Below are 15956 nucleotides of genomic sequence, written 5' to 3'. Positions count from 1 at the left end.
TCCCCAACGCAGTGCTCAGCTGGAATAGCTTGGCATACACGGAGGAGGGGCACATGTTGACGAATTGTGAGGCATTATACCCAGGAGAGTCCTCCTCTGCCCCTCTCGAGCACCCACACACACACACACACACACTCACACACACAGGGGAGCCCCGCCTGGGTCATGCGATCGGTAAAACGTTTGCCTAGAAACTAACAACGGAAGAGCAAAGTGACTTAGGGCTCAAACATCTGGGTGTAAGTCCCAGCTCTGCCAATGAAAGCTGTGTGGCTTTGGGCAAGGGACTTTACATCTCTGAGCCTCAGTCTCCCCATCAGAAAAATAGAGATGGTAACGCCACCGCTTCACAGATTTTCGGGGCGACAGAACTAGGACGGTGCCCGGTGCCCAGTGGACAGTCAGCCAGAGCCTAGCGCAGCGCACGTTACCTGTGATCCTCGCCCTAGTTCCTGGCCTTCCCCAAATGACGCCCCCTACCCCATCTTTAGAAGCCCCTTTTAAAAACTGGAACAAGGAGGGGTGCCTGGAAGCGGGAACTGTCCAGTTCACTGCCCCCCAGGAGAGGAGGGGAGTGTGGTTGGGAAAGAAAGCTGGTCCCACGTGGTGGCAGACCCATCCAGGCCAAAGTGGGAGGTCCCGACGTGTGCCTTTTTCTAACGGACAGTAGGGAGCCAGCGAAAGTTTCGGAACTGGGTTGGCTGTGATCTAACCAGAACTTTACTTGAGGGAGGTTTTTCTGACTTGCATGGGAAGGACAGAAAGTAAGCCCCTCAGCAGCAGGACCTGTGGTCTTGGCCCCCAGAGCTTAGCAGAGTGTGTGGCATGCAGTAGGTAATTAATAAATGTTCATGGACTTAAAATAAACTGGACGATGGTTGCCGTCCATCTGAATCTGGTACTCGGCGGACCCTCTCCTTTTACTCTGTGTCTAACGCTGGATTACCAGGCACAGGATGCCTTCACGGAGCACCTACTGTATACCCATCACAGCTGTTTACCCCGAGGGATACGGTGGCATGCAAACAGGTGCAGTACCTGCCCTTAAGGAGTACGTTTTGTGGTTGAGACAGACGAACTTAGAAGACATTAGGATGCCATTTGAAGAGGTCTCTAGTGGGAATTTATAGGGGATGTTGTTGAATCACACTAGAGGGATGGGCCAGGCTCCTTGGCAGTCAAGGAAGGTCTCACAGAGAAGGGCAATTTTAGTGGGGCTTTGGCGAATGAGTAGGAGTTCATCAAAGAGGGAACAAGAATAAGGTGTGTGATCTGAAAGGGACAGGGCTCGTGGGCGAGGCCTGCCCTGCTCAGATGAGGGGCAGAGGGGTTGGGATCCCAGCGTAAAGGAGAGGCACAAAAATCCAGAGCGGGCACTGGGAGCTGACCAAAGACCACACCTACCCCTACTCCCACTTGTACAATGTCTTTGTGCACAATTAAATTATCCCCCTTCTTTCTCTTCCAAGCCTGGAGAGCGGACTTGGAAAATCAAGTGTGCAGTTCTTTGTGGAAGTTCTGGAGTTAGAGCCATCATTTTATAGCATAGGAGGGCGGCCCTGAGAATGCCCTAGAAATGAGCCCCTCCCTCCGTCACTTACCAGTTCGTGCAGAAAGGGGAAGAATGAATTCGATCTACATAAGTATTTATCGAACCCCTGCTCTGTGCTATGTTCCAGGCACTGGGGCCACTGAGCAAATGGAAAAAAATGCCTGCCTTTGTGGGGAGCTTACATTCTGGTGGAATGCCTTATTCTGTCTCCCTGGAGATGGGGCTTCAGGCACAAGCTGATCAAGCCCTTGCCCTCCCCCTCCCACCATCTCCAGGAGAACTTCCCTCAGCTGCCAGCCTGCAGCAACCTCTCTCTTGAGACTGATCCATGGACCTTCCAGATCTCTGCAGTGCCTCTGCCCTGCAGCTTGGGTTTACTCTGGTCCCTCAGCCTTTGGGGATATTCGGGGGGCCTAGATGTTTCCAGGGCCCCAAATGTTTCCAGGGCTGGGGCTTGGGGCCCGTCTGTCCCCTTGACTAGGGGCTGGCCGAGGGCTGCGGTGTTGGCATTGGCTGGGGTCTGTTCGGAGTGCTACATTGGTAGTGGGTTTCTCTCTGCCCCTGCCTGTGCCCAGGTGAAGAGTGTGAACCTGTCTGACGGGGAGCTGCTCTCCATCCGCGGGGTGGACGGTCCCACCCTGACTGTCCTAGCCAACCAGACTCTCCTGGTAGAGGGGCAGGTCATTCGAAGCCCCACCAACACCATCTCTGTCTACTTCCGGACCTTCCAGGACGACGTCTTCGGGAACTTTCAACTGCACTACCAGGGTAAGCTCACAGCAAGGCCGATGGGGTGTAGCTGTTTGGCTCAGTTTCCCTGTGGAACCAAGAATTCTCATGTGCCCGGGGTCCCTCTGGCAGTTACATAAAACCTCTGGACCCCCACTCAGAAGAAGCACAAAATAAAACAAATAAAAACACAAAATAAAAACAAGTAAAATAAAAAAACAAAAGCACAAAATAAAAGCTGTACAATTAAAAAAAAAAAGGACACCAGTCATCTTGAATTACAGTTGTCAAAATATTGTTTTAATCTGTGCTATCATAATCTGCGTGCTTCTTTATTACCACATTAAATAATAATCCCCCTTGGGAGTTCTGATAATTACTGTAATTTCAAAGTACTGAGGCACATAAGAGATATGTCAAGATATCTATTATGATAAGAAAATACCTGCGATTTCTCTCGGTGACGAAGTCACAGGTTCCGCAAATACGTCAGTTTGTCGCCGCCATTCGCGGCTGAAGGAAACACCACGGTTCGGTTCAAGGTTAATGAAAACAAGCAAAGCCACTTTGTTTCCCATTTAGGTTCCTGGCTCCTGCATGTATCTGATAAATGAACCCCACGCAAGTCGGTGGGCTTCTGGTAACCAGCCTCAACCCCCGGGGTGGGGGGGGGGGGGGTCCTGCTGTCTCTTTTCTGTGACAATGTTACTTTCTTTCCTTTTTGCCTGTTTCTGAGACTCCTCTCTTGCTTTCGGTTCACCTTGCTCTCCTCTCCCCCTTCCTGCCTCCTTCCTTCTCTTTCCCTCCCTCTCTTTTGCCTCTTTTATTTGCCTCCCTCCATTCTCCCTTCCTTCTGGCTCTCTCTCTCTCCCTATCCCATTCCCCCACGTCCTGAGCCCTGCCCATGACCTCCGATTACTTCCCTTAGCCAGAAGCTCCCACTGGGTAACTTCCCAGATATCCGCTCGGGAAAGTAGAGTCTGGATACTGGGCACCATCCACGGTGACGTCAGATGGACCAGACAGACATCTGGAGAAATGGTTCACTTTGAACTTTTCCCCTGGATGTTTCTGAAACAGGTGGATGAGTGTGCATGACCATGTTCCGGTGTTGAGGCTACGCGCTGTGGTCTTTGTTCATGGCAGAATATGGGGAGAAAAACAGCTGGTGGGGCCCTCGAGTTGGATGTGATCCCCCAGAGGAGTTCTGGGACTACGGATATCTTATGCAGCAGGGGTGGTCAGACCACAGTCCGGGGAGGGGCTGGGACGGGTTTCACACCCTCTTAGGAAATTCGAGGAGCTCAGCATGGCCACATAGAACCTTCTGCCACTCCCAGCAGACACTGGGTCAAGGAGGCTCTTCCTCAGAGTTTCCTGTTTAATCCGTACGACTGCCATGAGGCAGGGACCGTTGTCAACTCCACTGGAAAGAGGAGGGGAGCCAAGTTCAGGTCACTGTGTCCCTTTCTCCAAGTCACGTAGTGCCTAAGTGATGGAGGAAGAGCTTACACTCACACTGGTCTCCAAAGCCCAACCCTGTACGTGGCCAGGACAGTTATTTTCTAAATTTTTTTTAACGTTTATTTATTTTTGGGACAGAGAGAGACAGAGCATGAACCGGGGAGGGGCAGAGAGAGAGGGAGACACAGAATTGGAAGCAGGCTCCAGGCTCTGAGCCATCAGCCCAGAGCCTGACGCGGGGCTCGAACTCCCGGACCGCAAGATCGTGACCTGAGCTGAAGTCGGACGCTCAACCGACTGAGCCACCCAGGCGCCCCGAGGACAGTTATTTTCAAGCTATCTTACCCTTTGGCATTTCCTGAGGGGGTGCTCGTTCTAGTTCTGGTCCAGGACTCTGCATGTTTAACAAACGCCGAAGATGTTTGTGCTGGCAGGACTACCCTACCTGGCTCATTCTGCCCCTCCTCTGCCCAAGCAGGTGGCCATTCTGTGTCCACGTGGAGAGGGGCTCAAATGACATGGGAACTCATTTTTCACCCCAAACCTGTGATCTCGGCTGGGGGGGGGGGGGGCCGGGGGCAGGGTGGGGACCTTGCAGCCTAGAAAAAGTGCCAGTCTGGCAGTCTCTGCATCCACGGGAGTCACAAAAACACCCCCCCAGGGGCCTCATCTTTTCTTCTCAGCTCAAACTGGCTCCCAGGAGGTGGGTCACATGCATCATCTCTCCCCCCTCTGAGAGTTGACTGTCTGCCTTTGCGTTTCTTCGCAGCCTTCATGCTGAGCTGCAGTTTTCCTCGCCGGCCCGACTATGGGGATGTCACAGTGATGGACCTGCATTCGGGTGGGGTGGCCCACTTCCACTGCCACCTGGGTTACGAGCTCCAGGGGGCCAAGACGCTGACTTGCATTAACGCCTCCAAGCCCCACTGGAGCAGCCAGGAGCCCATCTGTTCAGGTACACTCCAGCCTCGGCAGCCCAGACACCAATAGTCCACTCAGAGGAGAGGCCAACCCCAGGGCATTAGACCGACCTCAGGGATAGGCGCTCAGCCCCGGGCAAAGAGGCTGCTCCCAGGACAGACGACCGATGCCATTCAAATCTTTAGTTCATAGGGGAGAAAAGACACAGAACCTAAAATTCACCATTAGTGACATTTAGGACATCTGCAGCATCACGCCACGGTTACCACTGTGTAGTTCCAGACCGCCTTCAATAGCCCCAAAGGAAACCTCGTAGCCATTTGGACTCACTTTCCATTTTCCCCTCCCCCTTCCGCCCTTGGCATCCACCATCATGCTTTCTGTTATCTACGGATCTGCTTATTCTGGACATTCTGTGTAAATGCGATCACCCAGCATATGTGGTCTTTGGCAGCTGGCTTCGGGATCATGTTTTCAAGGTTCACCCACGCCATAGCCTGGGGAGCACTTGATTCTTTTCTATGGCTGTGTAATATGCCATCGTGTGGCTGGGCCCCCATTTTATGTGTTTATTCCCTGGTGGACACCTGAGTCTTCCTCACTTTTTGGCAGTTATGAATAATGCTTCTGTGAGCATCTGTGTGCAAGTTTCTATGTACAAGTTTCTGTACAAGTTTATTTTCTTTCTTTATTTTAAAACGTTTCTCTATTTTTTTATGCCCGCATTTCCTTTTATTCTTTTTTTAACTCGTTTTATTTTTTATTTTTTTTAACTTGCATCCAAATTAGTTAGCATATAGTGCAACAATGATTTCAGGAGTAGATTCCTTAGTGCCCCTTACGCATTTACTTTTGAGAGCGAGAGAAAGAGAGAGAGAGCAGAGGAGGGGCAGAGAGAGAGGGAGAGAGAGAATCCCAAGCAGCCTCTGCACGGTCAGCACAGAGCCCGACCCAGGGCTTGAACTCATGAACCGCGAGATCATGTCCTGAGTCAGACGCTTAACTGACTGAGCCACCCAGGTGCCCCGGAGGACGTATGTTTTCATTTCTCTTGGGTCGATACCCAGGAGTGGCATCACTGGGTCATATGGTAATTCTGTGCTTAACTTTTTAAAGAGTTGTCAAGCTATTTTCCACAGAGGCTGCAGCGTTTGACCTTCCCACCAGCTGTATAAAGTACCGATTTCTCCACGTCCTCACCAACACTTATTATACACATTTTCTTTTTATGCCTTTAGCCATCCTGGTGCATGTGAAGCTCTCTCGTCATGGTGGTTTTGATCTGCATTTCCCTGATGGCTCATCATATTGAGCAACTTTTCCAATGTGCTTCTTGGCCATTTGTAGATCTTCTCTTTTTTCAATGTTTATATACTTATTTATTTATTTATTTTGAGAGAAAAAGAGAGAGAGAAAGAGAGAGAGAATGAGCAGGGCTCGATCCCACCACCCTGGGATCATGACCTGAGCCGAAATCAAGAGTCAGAGCTCAAACGACAGAGCCACCCAGGCGCCCCCCCCCCCCCCCCCCCGCCTTTGTAGATCGTCTAAGCAAAGTATCTATTCAGGTCCTTTGCCCGTTGTTTTTTAAAATTTTGTTACTTGTCTTTTTATTGTTGAGTCATAACAGTACTTTGTATATTCTGGATATTAGATCCTTATCGGGTATATGATGTGCAAACATCTTCTCCTGCTCTGTGGGTTGTTTGTCACGTCTTGATAGTGTCCTTTGATGCAGAAAACCTTTTCATTTTGACAAAGTGTCAAAAAAATGATCAATTTTTCTTTTGTCCCTGTGCTTTTGGTGTGCCTGCAGCCACATTTTGAACCCAGTCGATAGATACTGAGAAACTGCCAGGGATGCTGTAAATGTTCACAGCAATCTTGCATGATGAGAGCCATTACTTTCATTTTACAGATGAGGAAACAGAGGCTCACGGAGGTGAAGTCACTCACCCAAAGCCACCACAGAAATTGAAATGAGTCCAGAACCCTTCTCTCCTGAGCTGTGTTTCTCAAAGTGTGGTCTACAGACCAGCAAGATTATTGCAGATGCATAATCCTGGGCCCCCTATGAGACTACTGGATCATAATCTACATTTTAACATGCCCATAGACTGACAAGCACTGGGCTATGCCACACTGTGCCTACACCCGTGGTCATAGGCTTGACCATCCTCAACTGTCAAGAGAGCAAAACTCTGTCAGATTCTCAAAAGTTACGACGGTGGTCAGGACAGTATAGGTTGCCCGTAAGAACTGAGCACCCAGAGCACGAACCATGTACAAAGAGAATCCTGGGAATAATAATAAATTATTCCCTCTCTCCAGGCATTCAGAGTCCGTGGAATCCAAAAAGCAAATGAAACCTGATGACAAATTCTGAGCTTTGATTGTTGCAATATTGTTCCCCCAAGGCCCTTCAGAATTTCTCTTCTCTTCTCTTCTTTTTAACAGAGGGGAAAAAATCCAAACCATAGGGCCATTGGCCTCAGTGCGCCTCTCGCGTTAATTTTTATCTATGTGTGAAATCAGAGAGGAATTAAGCCTCATTTTGTGCTAAGAAAGATGGATGGGGAGCCACGGCTGGGAAATTGAAGGCAAACAGAGCCATCAGTTGGCTTAATAAGGCAAGGAACGGGAGCAGAGAGGCAGCAGATGAGCGGCAGCTTGGGGAGGACAGATGGCCGGTGCCCCCACCGGGGACAGTGTTCTCCATCTCGCCAGCCCCTGAGCCATAGGACAATAGAACTGGCTATATTTTGAGTACCTACTCTGTGCCAGGCATGGCGCCAAGACCCGTATTACGCATCGGTTCACCGATTTCTCACCCCAGTCCTGGAATTAGGCTGGAATTCTTATCACCATTTTATAGTGAACTCAAGGTTCAGAACTCTCTAGATCCACAGCAGGTGAGTGGCACAGGCAGGGTTTCAACCTCCGCTTTAGGACAGGCGAAAGACAGACAGACAAACACACGCACCCACGCACGCACCTCTGTCCGTGGTGCTGAAACAAGGAGGGGGCGCTTCTTGGCCATGTCTTCGCTGTAAATCCGCAGAATCCAGGGCACAGCAGAAAGTGATCTACCTTTTTCTCCCGCTGCAAGCCCTTATTAGTCATGCAGTCACTCAACAAACCCTTAATGAGACCCAAGTATCTCCTAAAAATAAGACTCAGGCTATTTCCTCGCATTCGTGCATCTCCCTCTGGTGCACAAATCACTTTTTAAATATTTCTTTATTAGATTTTTATGATAAAAGTAATATATGTTGTGGTTTAAAAAAAAGTCAAGAAATCCAAGTGTCAAGATAGAAGCAAATCACTTTTATATTTATGGTCTCAATAGAGTTTTGCAAATAGCTCATTGAAACAGGTATGGAAGACCATTTTGTAACTTGTTTTTTTCCCCACTGAAAATTTCGAGTGCATTTTTCCATATTCTCAAGCATTCTTTAAGGGTATGATTTTTAATAACGTGTGAATGGGACGCATTTATTTCCCCAAATGGCTGTGAGTGGACATGCGTGTTGTTTCCCATTTTTCGCTCTTAGAAACACTTCAGCAGTGAACACCTTTATTCATAAATCTTGGGGGAAATCTCTCAATCTCCTTTTTAGCACAAACTCCCAGAACTTTAATGAGTCGGTCAGTTTGGGAACATACTTTCTGAATTTTTCTCCAAATTGCTCTCCTGAAAGGTCGGAGTCATTTGCATCCTAACCAGTGATGAGGGAGAGGGCCCATTTCCCACCACCTGTCCCATCGGTGAGCGATGGCCGCTTTTTATCTTGCCCAATCAGGCAGATGGAAACAGAATATAATCTAGAATTGCCTTTCTTTTATTGTGGGTGAGGCTGCATTTTTAGTGCCTACTAAATACTAAAAGTATATTTCTTCCTTTGTGAATGGCCTGTTTGTGTCCTTGTTACCGTCTTCTCAGAAAGAATCAGGGCACAGCCAGTGCCGTGGAGGAACCCTTAAATCACAGTTGGTCCCTGTCATGGAACGCCAAGGGGGTGGTTCCAGTCGTGAAATGAGGTCTCCTATTGAACTGGATGAACCTTGTCCAAGGGGAGAGGACTTTTACAGTGTGTCCCTCTTCCCATCCCATTTCCTCCTGCTAAGGGCTGGGGGTGGGGAGATCTCTCTCTCTCTCTCTCTCTCTCTCTCTCTCTCTCTGCTTTCCTCTCATGACCACCCACCCCATTCTCTGCCCCCAGCCCCTTGCGGAGGGGCTGTGCACAACGCCACCATTGGCCGCGTCCTCTCCCCAAGTTACCCTGGAAACGCCAACGGGAGCCAGCTCTGCGTGTGGACAATCAAAGCTCCAGAGGGCCAGAAGCTGCATCTGCATTTTGAAAGACTGTCGTTGCATGAGAAGGACAGGTGAGCCTCTGAGGGTTCCCAGCCTCACTCCTTCCCAGAGTGTCAGAATGTGACTAAGGATCTGGAGTCTTGCAATGGCTTCTGGAGGTTGAGAAAGGAAAGCCTGGGGAGGCTGGCAAGGATGTTAGACACCATCGGCTTCAATCTCCTTTCACAGGTCGGGAAACTCGGGCATGGAGAGGGAAAGGGACTCGCCCCAGGTCATACAGCAGGGAAGGGGAAGAGGCAGGAACGGAATCCAGATCCCCCATGCTGCACTGACCCAGTCTGTCTCCTGCATGTCCTTTTTTGCAGTTAACAAAGAGGGAGTATTCGCTGAGCACCTGCTCTGTGCCCAGTCACATACTAGGCTCTATGGAGAACAGGAGAGAAGTAGCAAAACTTGGTTTCCGATTGGATAGGAAACTGACGTGGAAAAACTGTGCTTGTACACGTGAAGGAACTTGGGAGAAGTTTCAGGGCAGTATCTAAGCAAGAGCATGTCTGTAGACTCTAAGTGATATGCATAGGATCCAGAATCTTAGAACTTTAATATTCTATGGTTTTATGTTAGAATATTCTTTTTTACTTTAACTTTTTTAACATTTTTATTTATTATTGAGAGAGAGCATGAGCATGGGAGGGGCAGAAAGGGGGAGACACAGAATTCGAAGCAGGCTTCAGGCTCTGAGACATCAGCACAGAGCCTGACGCGGGGCTCAAACCCACAAACCGCGAGATCATGACCTGAGCCGAAGTCAGACGCTATACCGACTGAGCCACCCAGGCGCCCCTAGAGTATTCTTGAATGTTCCAGAAAACGAGGACCAGAGCTGCTTAGACTTGCTGTCTTAGGTCGTGTTCCCTTGGAAACAGACATGGAGACAAGGATGTTAGGGAAAGTAGCTCATTTGGGAGCTAATCTTGGAAAGCACTGGTAAAGGCATAGGGCAGCAGGCAGGACAGGAAAAGAGTCAACACAGTGCGTGTTAATGAGCAGGTGCCTCTGCAGGGGACATGGGGGTTCTATCTGCTGGGGGCCTCTGCAAAACCGTATGGAGCCTGGTCCTTTCGGAAAGGCGAGGGAGCTGAGGTACTGACCCACCACCACCCCCCCACCTATCACTGCATGAGGGATGCTTCTGGACACTCTAACTCCCCAGCGTTGCCAGCCACCCTTTGAGCTGGTTGAGCTGACAGATTCTCAGAGATCTGGGGCAGAAAGCCAGCCCCCTCCTCATCCCAAACACAGTGGACATGCGGCAAAGTGAGCAAATTGTCGCTTCGACATTCATGCATTTTGGTAACATTAGAAATTCGTCTGGGCAACATAAAGTAAACCTTTTTTATGAGTCACAGTAAAAAAAAAAACAACTCAAAAGATTTAAAATGCCTCTTTATGACTCTATAAAAGAAATTGATCTAATTTGTATACTATTTCCCTCCTTATTTTTGCATAATTTCTTTAAAAATACCAGGACTAGCAAGGAACCGAGTGTCAAATGACTTTAATAACAGCAAAAATGAATGCCAGCATTTTGCTTAACACATTTTATTTTTCAGGGCACTCGATCCTGTCATATTCTCAATGCCCACCTGTAAGATAGGTGGGAGAGATATTACGACCCCTCCCTTCCCAACTGTGGAAACTGAGGCCCAAGATGTGCTGAGACTTATGTCAACCCAATCGCTGGGGAGTTGGGAAGTGAGAATCAGGAATTATAAATCAGTTGATTTATAATAAAATGCTTATAAATTTGACCCGTGTGCCTGCTTTGTCCTCGGCATGTTATGCACAAGGCCTTTAATCTCCACACTCTGAGGTAGGCTCAGAATGTGAAGTAGGCACCCGTTTTACAGACGAAGAAACAGAGGCTCGGAGCTGTGAAGCGTCCCCGTCCAAAGTCACACGGCTCAGAAGTTACAGAGTTGAGACTCTGGTTGTCTGACTACCGCTCTTTCAGTGCATTAATCTCTACTCCTCAATTAGTCATAATAATTGGTATCAGTTAATTAGTCTGGTTCACAACATCACACACAGCACTTTTCCTATAACCTCAGGATCCACCCGTGAGTCTAGATTAAGCATGCTACAGAAAAGGAAGCAGGTTCCCTAAGGCAGAGCAGCTCGACCGGGCAAGTCAGGGGCAGAGTCGGGATCTGGGTCTGGGAGCGAGGCACACGCCTCCCACTGCTGCTGTGGGTCAGTGATCTTCCTGTCCTTCCCCCTGCTGTCAGGATGATGGTCTACAGTGGCTTGATCAACAAGTCAGCTCTTCTCTATGACTCCCTCCAAACCGAGAGCGTCCCCTTTGAGGGTCTGCTGAGTGAGGGCAACAGCATCCGCATTGAGTTCACGTCCGACCAGACACGGGCAGCCTCAGCCTTCAACATCCGGTTCGAGGGTGAGAGTCCCCGGGGGGCCTCCCCCATCCCGGGTGATGGTGTGTGAGTGGAGGAAGTGTGGCAGAGCTGGGCTGGGTCCTGGGAGCTAGAAATCTGACTTGCTAAGGCCTAGGGTGACCCAGAGGCCAGACTGCCCTTTTGACTTTCAAAGGCAGAGCCTGCAGGGTTGAGAGGGCAGAAGTTTATATTCCCATTTTAGAGATGAAAATAATGAGGTCGCCAAAAGAGAAGTGAATGCTCCAAGGCAGGTCAGCAGGTCAGCTGGAATCGGAAAGTGGGGTCCGGTGCCCATTTTCCTTGGAGCTTGTCTAAACAGCAGGAGGGGACCCATCTTCTGAGATCCAGCTCTCCGGGGAGCCCCTGCCTCATCTGAGCTGCTGCCCCTCTTTTGTATCCCCACCCCAGCCTTTGAGAAAGGCCACTGTTATGAGCCCTACATTCAGAATGGGAATTTCACCACATCCGACCCGACCTATAACATCGGCACCATAGTGGAGTTCACCTGCGATCCCGGCCACTCTCTGGAGCAGGGTCCGGCCATTATCGAGTGCATCAATGTGCGGGACCCGTACTGGAACGACACAGAGCCCCTATGCAGAGGTGAGTGGCCCCACCGTCCTCCTCCCAGGGTGCCTCAGGGACCTGGACCCCCTCAGATGAAAAGGTCAAGGCCCCGGTTTAGAAGTATGTCACCAATTTACATACCAATTTAGCATTAGAACCCTTTCCGGGGCTCACCGTCCTTTGGGTCAAATTTGCTGCTGGTCCCTGAGAAAATTCCAAGCTTGATAAATTTTTAAAGGTGCCCCTTCCTACAAGCACAGACCCCATAGTGCATAGCTCAGTGAAAAGATCTCTGCATGGATTTCAGCTCCTCTGTACCCGCTTGCTATGTACTTTTGTGCAGTGCACAACCCACCCAATCACACACGGCAGTCCTGAGTTCAATTAATAATAATGATGCTATTGATAATAGTTGCCAAGGGCTGCATTTTCTCATTTAATCCTCACTACAATCCTGTGAGGCACATAATATTGACCCCATTTACAGCTGAGGAACCCAAAGCCATGAGGAACCAGACCGGTCCTAAGAACAGACTGAGGGTAACTGGTAGAGGTAGAAATGGCACTTGGGTCTCCTTTTTTCTCAGAGACCTGTGCTCTGAGCCCCTCTGGACGGTGTTGGCTGGGTCGAACCCTCCTCTCCACGAGCTGCCGGGGCTCTGCCCTGCCTCCTTCCCCACATGCCAGGCCGCGGAGCCAGCTCAAGCCTGGATGCATATGCAGCATGTGGTGGAAGGAAGAGAGCCCTTGCTCCTGGCAGCCGCCGCCTGGATGGCAGTTGGCATGAAGTCACAGCTTCGTCGTGGTGAGGGATTGATCCCTGTATTAAATGTGCTGGTTTAACAGAGCGGAATTTATTGGTGCTTTGGCCTCTGCCACGTTGAGAACTTTCCAAAGCGGTAAACAGAGTGGAATTTAAAGAGCCAGGCGCCAGCACGGCCACACCTCTCCTTCCAGTTCAGAACCAGGCTCTTCGGCAGTAACACTAAGAATTACTGAGCTCTCACCTTGCGCCAGGGGCTGTGCTGCATTCGCCCCCATGAGCTCAATCAGTTAAGCTTCAGGATAAGCCGACGGAGTCAGCGCTGGCCTTACGGCAGCTGTGCGGAGGAAGGGGCCTGAGACTCCAAAACGGCGCATGCCTGGTCACGGAGTCTGTTGGGGGCAGAGATTCGAACCCAGGTCCACCTGAATGGAACGAGGCATCCCTTAGCCGCTACTCACTCTGCACAAGAATAGGGCTGTTGGGGATTCTCCAGAACGGGGAGCTCTGTCCTTGATCCTGAGAGAGCTATAGGGCCCGTAGCCCCTACCCTACCAACCCTCAGCGGAAGGAGGCAGGCAGCCGGCCCCAACTTAATCATCCCGCACACGCGCACAGACCGCCTGAGGCTCAGGCACCTGTTCACGGTGCACAGCGAGCCGTGACTGTCGGGCTCCAGAGCCCATGCGCTTAACCGCTACGATCTTGGCTTCCTGGTGAATCAAGCGTGTCTGTCTCTTGTCTGTCCGTCTCTGTCCCCTACAGCTACGTGTGGCGGGGAGCTCTCTGCCGTGGCCGGGGTGGTGCTGTCCCCGAACTGGCCAGAGCCGTACGTGGAAGGTGAAGATTGTATCTGGAAGATTCACGTGGGGGAAGAGAAACGGATCTTCTTAGATATCCAGTTGTGAGTGTTTATGATGGGGGACCAACTGCCCCTGCTTTGTTCTTTCAGCCATCGCTAGTGAAGCAGCTACTATGTGTCAGGGGCCGTGCGAAGAACTGGGGTCCCAGTGGCAGGAGAAACAACATCGTAAACACACAGAGTCCCTAGCCTCCAGACACCAGGTCTACTAAGGAAGCAGGCATGAAGTGGGGCAATGCACCAATAATCACATCCCGTAACTTTGGTGAGCGATGTTCTAGGTGGGGATTTGACATAAAGAGGGAGGTCAGAAAAGCCTTCCCTGAGGATCTGATCTGATACTAAAGCTCAGAACTAACGGACGAGCCGGAATACATGTATCTGAAAGGAACAGAACATGCAAAGGCCCTGTGGCGAGAAAAAGCCTGTGAACTGCCTGCGTAGTCAGGAGGAGGGGGGAGGTTTAACAGGTACTCCGCCTATGGTAGCAGTTCATTTTCTTCACCTGTCTCTCTCAACTAGAACGGAAGGTCCTCGTAGTGAGGGCTTGCTCTCATTTAGCTCTGTTCTGGGGTCTAGCACCGAGCCTGACACATAGTGAGGTGCTCAGGAGATCACTGCTGAGTGAAGAAACACTGTAATGAATGGAGAGTTACCTGGCTGTGCGGCTGTTGGCTGTACTCTGTGAGGGCACCTAGTAGAGGCTCCATCTAGAACTTGCCCCCTCCTGAACTCCCCAGGGCTGGGGAGAAGCAGACAGAGACAGATGGTGGTGTTTGGAGAAGCAGAAGAAAGGGCTGCCTGGCAGGCCCAGACACCGTGGCTTGGACAGTGGAGAGCAGGGCGGGGTATGCCAAGCTCTGAAGAGCCTTTCTGGAGGCAGCCTGGGCCTCAGGGGGTCAGCGCTCCCCTCAAGCCTGAAGCCAGAACCCAGTCGGCTGGGAAGCATGACTCAGGGCCTGCCGTGCGGTGCAGAGGAGGCTGGCAAGGGGGAAGTCGTTTGCAAAATTATGAGTGACCGTCTTTTGAAGCTGTCCCTCAGAGGCTGCCCCAGAACCTTCTATCCCAGTTGAATCAAAGAGGCACAGACCTCGCACAGGTGCCCCTTGTGGACTTCGGGCCAGGCCAACCTGGGTCAGAATCCCATCCCCTTCGCTCCCCCGCGGTTTGACCTCGGGCTTCTCCCTGGCTCTGGCGCTTCTTGTCTGTTATGAGGGCCTTGGAACATCCGTGTCCCGCGGCTGCTGGAGGCAGCGTGTGAACATCCCTCGCCCATCCTTGCTGTCTCTCACTCCTGTTCCCACCTCCCTGGCTTCCAGAGTCTGCTGCAAAGTGCTCATTCACGCAACACCTCATTCTCGAGGGTCTGCCGTGAGCCAGGCCCCGTTGTAGGCTCCAGAAAGGCTCTGACCGTTGTCCCTTGGGCAGTCAAGTTTATATTGGAGAAGAGCAGGTTGGATTGTCTCTATTAACTCTGGGCGGGGGTGGGGACATACGTGTGCGCCTGCCGTGTGTGAGCCGTGGATATTGGGAAGGGGTTGGTTGTGGAGGGGCGCCCGGGTGGCTCAGTCGGTTGAGCGTCTGTCTCTTGATTTCGGCTCAGGTCATGATCTCACGGTTTGTGAGTTCGAGCCCCACATCGAGCTCTGCGCTGGGAGCCTGCTTGGGATTCTTTCTCTCCATCTTTCTCTGCCCTTCCCCCGTTTGAGGTCTCTGTCTCTCAAAATTAAAAAAGAGTAAACATTGGGGCACCTGGGTGGCTCAGTCGGTTGAGCGTCCAACTTCGGCTCAGGTCATGATCTTGCAGTCTGTGAGTTCGAGCCCCGTGTCAGGCTCTGTGCTGACAAATAGCTCAGAGCCTGGAGCCTGCTTTGGATTCTGTATCTCTCTCTCTCTCTCTCTCCCCCCCTCCCCTGCTCATGCTCTGCCTCTCTCTGTCTCTCAAAAATAAATGCTAAAAAAAATTTTTTAAAGTAAACATTAAACATAAAATAAAATGAAATAGGTAGGGGTTATGGAAAGAGTTCAAGGGAGGCCTGGAGTCTTCTTAGCTGACGCTTCACATAGAAAACGCCATTCTAAAGCTGTCTCCTGTGGGAAGCCTTCTGTGGCTCCCTACTGCCCTCATGATAAATATGAACGTGTAGTCCTGGCTTGGGAGCACCCCACCGCCAGAAGTTACTGGCAAAGCACCTCGGTCTTCAGCCAGGAGAAGGAGAATCCAACTCCTGATAGCCTGGCTTCTCTTGCAGAAGGTCCCCCCAGCCCCGTACCCCCAGAAATTGTCTGTGCTTCCCGCTTCTGCTGGGCTCAGCGGCCTTCTCCTC

The 15956-nt window shown here is 50.7% G+C and overlaps 1 protein-coding gene across 3 annotated transcripts in view; it reads left to right on the top strand.

Moving 5' to 3' along the window:
- Positions 1–15956, top strand: part of SEZ6L (seizure related 6 homolog like) — a 177188-nt gene that overhangs the window by 109861 nt on the left and 51371 nt on the right. For all 3 annotated transcript variants that reach the window (XM_053902223.1, XM_053902224.1, XM_053902222.1), the window contains exons 4-9: positions 2128–2320; positions 4515–4700; positions 8890–9055; positions 11273–11439; positions 11846–12040; positions 13533–13671. In XM_053902223.1, coding sequence (XP_053758198.1) covers positions 2128–2320; positions 4515–4700; positions 8890–9055; positions 11273–11439; positions 11846–12040; positions 13533–13671 — 1046 coding nt within the window. The remainder of the gene's footprint in view (positions 1–2127; positions 2321–4514; positions 4701–8889; positions 9056–11272; positions 11440–11845; positions 12041–13532; positions 13672–15956) is intronic.

The sequence above is a fragment of the Panthera pardus genome, unplaced genomic scaffold (assembly GCF_024362965.1).
Source record: "Panthera pardus isolate Hobbes unplaced genomic scaffold, ASM2436296v1 HiC_scaffold_15, whole genome shotgun sequence".
Lineage (NCBI taxonomy): Eukaryota > Metazoa > Chordata > Mammalia > Carnivora > Felidae > Panthera > Panthera pardus.
The sequence above is the reverse complement of the archived record's forward strand: the minus strand, read 5'-3'. Positions and strand labels throughout refer to the sequence as shown.